General features: G+C 36.1%; 1 protein-coding gene across 1 annotated transcript; it reads right to left on the minus strand.

The window, feature by feature from the left end:
* CTSO (cathepsin O) lies at positions 1-8,347 on the minus strand. Its single transcript, XM_081960145.1, has 8 exons — positions 8,193-8,347; positions 7,824-7,932; positions 7,431-7,570; positions 6,669-6,836; positions 6,123-6,244; positions 3,362-3,525; positions 1,997-2,089; positions 1-1,647 (listed from the first exon to the last, which is right to left on the minus strand). Exons 1-8 carry the CDS (start codon positions 8,331-8,333, stop codon positions 1,613-1,615), a joined length of 972 nt encoding a protein of 323 aa, XP_081816271.1. The 5' UTR covers positions 8,334-8,347; the 3' UTR covers positions 1-1,612.
* Between the last annotated feature and the right edge of the window lie 285 nt (positions 8,348-8,632).

An 8,632-nucleotide genomic window follows, 5' to 3' on the forward strand; every position in this document is an offset into this window, starting at 1 on the left:
TGGGAGTGTCCTCCGTGGTGGCTCTTGCAGAAGCACTGTGGCTCACTTCCATGCGGGGGCCGCCTCTGCTGGGGGATTTGCGCTTTCTCGCTTCTTTCTTTTCCATTTAACCAGACTGGGCCACAGCAACGTGTGACCGGGTACAGCTAGTATATTAAAAAAACTGAAGAAACCAAAGATTTATATAAAATTGGCAACATATGCTAGAGTGGATTGCAAGAACATGTTATGCACATGTTGGAAAATGGAAGACATTTTTAATAAATGTTTTTTGAAGCAACCTTCATTTTTTTAAAATAAAGAAATGAGAACTAATGTTATCAGGAGAAACAGAACATTTGAAGGGAAATGACATACTTAAGAATTGTGAGATATACATTAAAAATGATAGGTCAAAATGAATGGGTGCTTAGTGGACGGAATACAAAGGATGTGACCAGTTTAAAAAAAGTTGAAGTAGTTTTTATCAGATGGTTGATGAAATTGACTTGCCTTCCTTTCAGATAAATTAGCTAATCTGCAATTGTGATAAATTTCCATGCATTTTTTCCATTATTACTGAACCAAGTAGAAAATTATAGTGGGGGCAGTTTTTGAAGTTCAAATGCAAAGAAAGTAAGAGTTTTTTAAATTTTTATCTTTATTATTAAACATATCAGATAATATTGACATGACTATACAAAAAGTGTTTCTTATGACCTTTTGAGACATTTAATTAAAACTTATTAAACTGTTAGAAATATTTCAACTGTGATCAACTATTAATTGCAAACACTTCAAAATTATATCTACCATATTTTTCAGAGTATAAGATGCACCTTTTTCCCTCAAAAGAGAGGCTGAAAATCTGGGTGTGTCTTATACACTGAATACAGCATTTTTTTTCCTCCTGAAACCCCGCCCCTTCACCAAAATTGCCATGCAGAGCCTGTAGGCGGCGTTCAGAGAGCGCCTGGGGGCTGGGGAGCGCAGAAATAAGTGAAAAACAGGCCGTTCTTTGCTCAATTTTGCCCCCCACCCAGCCCCCAGGAGTACTCTATAAGCCTCCTAAAGGCTATGCATGCAAATATTTTGACAAAAAAAAATTTGCTCGTTTTTTGGGAGCCCCACCCCCCAGGAGCACTCTGCAAGCCCCCAAAAGCTATTCATGCCTTTTTTGGAGGAAAAAACAGCCCCATTTTTGTGAAAAACGGGCTGTTTTTGGGAGGTTTGCAGAGTGCAAAAACTTTTTTTTTAATTTGCTTCTTCAAAACCTTGGTGCGTCTTATACCACGAAAAATATGGTATATATGTATAAAAGACTTCCATCCCCTACTATTATCCAAATTGGTAATTCCAATTATTGTAGGATTCTATTCAATTTGAATCAAATTCATAAATGGAGAAACAAAAACTACACAGAAATATGCTTCTAATCCCAAATGGTTTTCCAGTAGAATATAAAAGATAAAAAAGGGATAAACTGTGAAATCAACAACTACTTTTGAGGAGCTGGCTGGAAGATTGTTCTCAGATCCAAGGATTGGTGTTATCTGAACATCAACAGTCCTTTTTTAATTCTATATTATAAACTAGTGGCTGCAATATTTGCCACAAATCCTTATCAGTTTATTCATACAGATACAGCAGAAACTGAATCAGCAATACCTAGAGAGCAAGAAACAAAGTTACCATTTAAACTTTAGAAAATCTATTATTTCTTTTAAATTTAAAAAATATTTTGACTTTTCTTAATCTAAGTAGTTAGCAGAATAACAATAGAACATCTATAAAATATAACACAAACCATAAATATCTATATCAAAGTAACAACAATAAAACTTAGTTTTCCAGTGTACAAGATACTATCTGAAAATTCAAACTGTAACAAAAGACTGTTACAGTAGGTGTTGTGTAAGGAATCATTCACATTTAAATTCAATACAAATAACCAATTTCGTTGTATTTAAATACAATGAGAATAAAGATTATACTATTATACTAAATCAAAACTTACCACAAATATTAGAACCCATTTTAACATGAGCATAGCCGTTTATTCCCCATGTTTGTCCCCAGGAGTTCCGTACAATCCAATAGGGAATGACACCTGTAAAATCATTTTGTTAAGTATCTAAGTATTTATCTTTAAAAATAAAAAGGGAATCTGGTTTCTTAGGAAGCCAAATTGCCATCATATCAGTTCGGAAATGCACTTGCAACCATTGTAAAACATTGTGCCAACCTCTCTGGTTACATGACCTAATTTTGGGTGCTTGAGAAACTTACATATTTACAACTGATTGCCAAATGCCCAGCAATCATGTGATTGCCATTTGCAGTTTTCTCTGCTGGCTTTCCCAGAAAGGCAATTGGGAAGCCAGAAGGGAAGGTTTCAAGTGGAGAGAACATCAGATATAAGGTCTATTTCTTCAGCCTGTCAAGGAATTTCCCCTCCCTTCTACTCAGAAAGTGTGCATGCTAGAAAAACAAACTACAAATCTGGTAAAAATACTAGTAAACATAAGTATTTGGAGCCTTTCAGAATGTTGCTGTTTGCTAGCATTTTTCTTTTCTCTGGACTTTCTGGGCCCTTCAGAAGAGAGGGGAAAATACTAGCAAATGGCAAGTTTCTGAAAGGTTTGGTGTTCACTAAATTTTTCACCAGTTATAAGTTCTGTTTCTTCCCTAATCCTGGAGGAATGGACCTCAAATCTGTCAAAAACACTCATGATCATTAGTGGACCACCTTAGTGAAGCAGGGAAAGGGCACATCCCTTGGCATTTAATTATCACAATTGGATCAACATGGCCAGAAGTGGTATTTAGCAGGTTTTGACCAGTTCTGGAGAACTGGTAGCGGAAATTTTGTGTAAATACCGGTAAATACCACCTCTGACTGGCCCCATCTATTCTCTGCCTCCTGAGTTGCAGCTGATCGGGAGGAAATGGAAATTTTGCAGTATCCTTCCCCTGGAGTGGGGGGGGGGAATGGAGATTTTCCAGTATTCTTCTCCTGCCATGCCCACCAAGCCACGCCCACAAACAGTAGTAAACAAATTTGAATCCCACCACTGCACATGGCATGTTACTTTGCTGAAGATTGTTATTTCAGATCCAATTCCAATTGTAAGTGGAGGTCTAGCTGTATGAACCAATGCAATAAAGTATCTGTACCCAAGTACAGACTTTATAATTATAAAAACTGGAACAATGGATTTAAACTGAGAAATTAAGCTTATAATATAATTTCAGGTATAATAACAGCCAATTTATATATGTATATTGAAGGAACCTATGTAAGGCCTTCTCATAAATAAATAGCAAACCTAAAACTATTTTGCACTGAAATAAATAACAAAATAAACAAATGAAAGTTTACCTGTTCTATCAAAACCAGTTACAACCACAGCATGATTTTGTTCCCCACTAGAACAATGATGTTGTATGATACCACCAAGATAATCTTGCCAGCTAAGAGCATCTACAACTACTGACAAAGGACCCCATTTAATCAGCATCTTCATCATTTCATCTTCATGTTTGCTGCAAGACACAGAAATAATGATATATAATTAGAATGCAATACGCAAAACACCACTCTGATATAAAACAGTTCTGGACAATCTATATCAAGAAGCTGAACTGTGTCTATTCAGAAACTGGAGTAATTTGTGCCAGTGAAGTTATATTAGGAAATATTTACTATCACTGTACCAATAATTAAATAAAAATGTTATTCAAATGAAGCAAACAACATGGAAAATGTATAATCGACTCTGTAAATTTAATTCAAATGCACCTCAATGCAATGGACCAGGTAGAGCGAGTGTCCATTAAAGGCAAATATTTGACTTTAAATGAAAATTTAACTTGGATGGACTGATTCATTAAATAGGCTTTTCCATTATTTGGTGATGAAGTCAAAAGTTGTTTACTGTAGGGGTCCCCAACCCATAGTCCATGGACTTGCACCCGTCCATGGCATGCCAGAAATTGGGCCGCACAAACAAGCAAAGCCCCATCCGCAAGATGCAGGCAGCACACGAAACCATGCCCACTCCAGTCCATGCAAGCTTCTCTCTACACAGAACCAGTCCCTGGTGTCAAATAAGTTGGGGACCACTGATTTACTGTATGCAAAGTCTGCTGAATTGGGTGGGAGTGGAGCAAGGGGCATTTTGTTAAATCAAGGCAGTTTGTAAACATATACTTAATACAGTTTAGTTCCCAGTCCCAACCCAATCCCAATCCAATCTGTCTGGTTTTACCTGTCAGTTGAATCATTTGTTGAAAAGATGCATGGAATAGATTATTCTACATTAGGCTACTCTATGTCTATCTAGCAGCTGCATCTACCATTTTCATATACAGCAGTCCTTGACTTACAACCACAATTGAACCCAAAATTTCTGTAAGTGAGACGGTTAATAAGTGAGTTTTGCTCCATTTTATGAGCGTTCTTGCCACAGTTGTTAAGTGAATCACTGAAGTTCTTAAGTTAGTAACACGGTTGTTAAGTGAACCTGGCTTCCCCATTGACTTTGTCAAGTTACAAAAAGTGACCACATGATCCAGAACTCTGCAACTGTCATAAATACATGCCACTTGCTAAGCATCTGAATTTTGACATGCGATCATGGAGATTCTGCAATGGTCGTAAATGGGGAAAATGGTCAAGAGTCATTTTTTTTTTCATTTCTGTTGTCACTTTGAGCGGTTATCAAACAAACTGTTATAAGTTGAATACTACCTAGTTACAAAAAAGAGGAACTGAATGTTTAGATCGGGCTTTTCTGCTGTTCTTGGGGAGTATCTTTCCTTGCCTGAACAGAACTGCTTGTTAAAACATGCATCTAGAATTATTTAGTTTTAAACTAAAACTAAAACATACTGGTTTGAACAAGCAAAAGAAAATGAATAGTTTTCATTTATGTACTGGCATTAGTGAATATTACTTAATTATTTATACAGATTTATGAATAAATATTGGATCTCAACTATTTGCAAACATTTGAGATTTTCTTTTTTATTCTAGTTGTTCTGATGAGTTATATAAACCGAAACAGCTTTGTTGTTTTCAGTATCGCTATTTATTCTGGCCACATGGGAAAAGAGTCAGTACATTGCAAACAGTACCGATTTCTTTTTATGAACAATTGGGTAAACATATAACATATATCTGTCTCCTCAGATTGACCTGATTTGAAAAAGATGGCCTTTACCACATATTTTAAAAGCCATTTGTCATCAATAGTGTGTTACATTAAAAGCAGAAAAGTATTGTGTGTTTTGCCACATGTATGATGGATAAATTTATTGTGTCTGGAGACTCAAGAAATGTATTTAAAATTCTAAAAAGGAAGAGAGGGACAGAATCCAAACTACTATTAAATTTATTGAGAACTATGAAGTAGCTATCATTTCAAGAATATTTGTTAAGTTTTTACTGTGTTGATGACATCCACTCATTGTTAAGCTGATTATACCTTTGAATACAGACAAAGGATGCAGACAATCTAAGCATAGATATACAGGTAGTCCTTGTCTTCTGATCACAATTGAGCCCAGAATTTTAGCTGTAAGTTGTTATTGCAGGTTAAGCAGGTCACATTACCTAACTTGATTTTATGACCATTTTTACAATAATCACAGAGTGAATCACTGCGGTTATTAAACAAACCATATGGTTATTGAATTACTTTTAAACAGTATAAACTGCCCATCTCATCATCCAAAGTGGATCCAACATATTCAGGAGTGTTTTTTGCCATTTTCTAAAACAGCAAAGCATTGCAAATCATGATTACATGATTGTGAGAGTGCAACCAGTCACAAATATGTAAAGCACCACTGTGATGTGACTGCGGGGGGTGGATGCGGCAGTCATAACTTCAAGGACTGATCATATCTGCTTTTCTGAAGTCTGTCATAATTTCAACTGCTTGTTAACAAACTGAACTATCTGTTTTATGTTGTTCAATATACCAATTCCCTATTGCTATATAACCAATTTTTGAACATAACTTCAATTGTCCCTCATCACACTAATCAGATGGAGCTGTAACATCTGGAAGGTCTATGCTTCTCTACCTTAAGCCAGTCAAGGAAAAAAAATCATAAACATAATAATTAAGTATTACCTTAGATCATACGCAACATAATCTGTTACTGAGATTCCAAAGTCAGAACGTCTGAAGTAATGGCACAATCCTGTCTGAGCTTTAAACAGATAGTTTGAATCTCTCACCAGTTTCACATGTGTCTTCGGGGGGAAATCAATAATTAATAATTAAATACCAATATATTTATGATTATTTCCAAAGTTATTCTTTGATAGGTTCTATGCAAGAGGGCCAAATAATATTCCAGTCAAACAAGCATGACATTCATTTTTCTTGTATTGCATACTATGAAGAGAAAGAGATCAGGAATCTAAAACTGTTCTCAATCCTATTTCTAAAAGGATTTGTGGAAAATATTTGAAGAAGATACGTAATTAATGCCTGGGCACATGGTCAATATAGCTATTTCAAGCCAATCCACTAGCTTGAAAAATCAATATAGCAGTGGAGGGTAATTTTTGCATTAGTATGGCATCAATCAAAGCTATTTTTTAAAATAATTGTAAGATTTGTCTTCTTTTCACAAACACTATGAACTTATCAATAGGGATTTTAAATAAATACCTCATTTAACCAACTCAGAGCACTAATAGTTGAACCTCCATTGCAACCATAATTATTATATGAACAATCAATGACTTGCTGTACACTGAGTTCTTCCAGAGTGTTTCTTTTAATTGCATAAGCAGATTCTATTCCACTAACAACACTGAAAGCCCAGCAGGCACCACACTGAAAGAAAGAAAGAAATCCCATGGGTATTATTCTTTGACTAACAGTTTAAGGAAGCATGTTTACTATACATATTATGTTATCTCACTGCACTATTTATGATTTTTATATATAATGTTTTTCTGATTACATATAATATTCAATCTATTTTTCAAGAAAACCCCTTTTGATTCCTTTCAGAGAAATTGACAGATATTGTTTTTTTTTAAGTGCAGAAGTTTTTTCTAAGTACTTTCAGACCGTTGCACTATAATTTTAAAAAACCTAGTCTCTAGTCTGGCATAGAGTTAACTCAAGTCCCTTGGAGCCCATCATGATCATTCATCTATCTTATGTCACAGGTTTGTGGTAAAAATTAAATGAGAATGAGGGAAAGAACTCTGTACACTGTCTTTAGCTCCCAAGTAATAAATTAAATATAAATTACCATAAGTAAAAGCTGCACCATGCAAATCTAAGGCATAAGTTGAAAAGAATGCAGAAATATTTTCCTTATAAATTATAGTTCCTCTAATAAGGCTGCCATATAATTAAAATATGTTATGTCCAAAACTAACAACGCTGAGATTAAATAAAAAGAAATAGACAGATTACCTGTCTTTGATTTCTCACTTCTGTAACAACATTCTTGTTTCTCCAATCAAACTTTGCTGGCAAGGGTGAGTCTGTTCCTTGCAATGCAACTTGAGGCACATATATGGGAACTTTAGAAGCTCTACTTTGTAGGTAAATAGCTTTAATATAAAAACAATTCATTTATTTTGACTTTATCACAACTACAATCAGTACAGATATTTTGTTTTGAAAGTAAACACTTATATATTTTAATTTAATACTAATCAGGTCATTTTGGAAGCAATAATGATCCAAAAGTGTTCAAAATCTTTTTGAAACTTCTTAAGGATAATATCAAATTCTCAGAATGCACTCATCCAGGATAAAGTGGTACCACTGGCAAAAAAGTAAATTTGGTCATATGTTCTGTACCTTTAAATTCTTCAGGAGATAAGTGAGAAAACTGATTTATTCCATACAGGGCAGTAACATTGTCACCGAATGATAATGAATTCCAATGCTTAATTCTCTTAATACTTTCCTGCAAAAATAAACAGAGCGTAAATAGACTTCAAACACCCTCCACTAAGTGAACCAGGCAAAAGGAAGAGGTTGCTCGGGGCCATAAGTTTGAAGAGCAGCACCGCAAGCTGGGGGAATCGGCGAAAAAACAGAAGAGGAAGCTGCAAAGCGGGGCCTCCTCACGAAAAGCTGCAAAGCGGAGCCTGCGCACGGAAAAGGGTGGCGGGTAGATGACCCACGACGGGGATGGAAGGAGATTTTTCCTCCTTTCCTACCTACCCGCAAGGCGCTTTCTTTCCTCCACTCGCTGCCCCTGGGATTGCGAAAGGGAAGGGAGAGATTTGCCGGTGCAAATTCGGAGCGGGAGCCATCCCCAAGAAAGGGAAGCAGGATTGAGAGGGCGCACGGCCATAGGATCATGAGAGCGCGTCGGATTTCCCTTTCGCTTTGCTGGCCCCTCCTACTCCCGGTTAAGCGCAGAGCGAAGGTCCGACGAGGTTTTCTCCGGTTTGGCTGGAGCAGCCCTTTGTAATTAAATCGTCTTTGCTACTTGGATATTTGCAAAAAGTACAAAAGTGCCAAAACGTAACGAACAAACAAAAGGGACAGATACATCCTACGGTACACCCAGACATAAATTTTAAAAAAACAAAGCCTTAAACCTTTACCACGTACTAATCATCTTTCCTAAAGTGTGTTTAATGCCTTCTAGTCAGTAT

This window comes from Natrix helvetica, assembly GCF_964273705.1.
Source record: "Natrix helvetica genome assembly, chromosome: 7".
Taxonomy (NCBI): Eukaryota; Metazoa; Chordata; class Lepidosauria; order Squamata; family Natricidae; genus Natrix; species Natrix helvetica.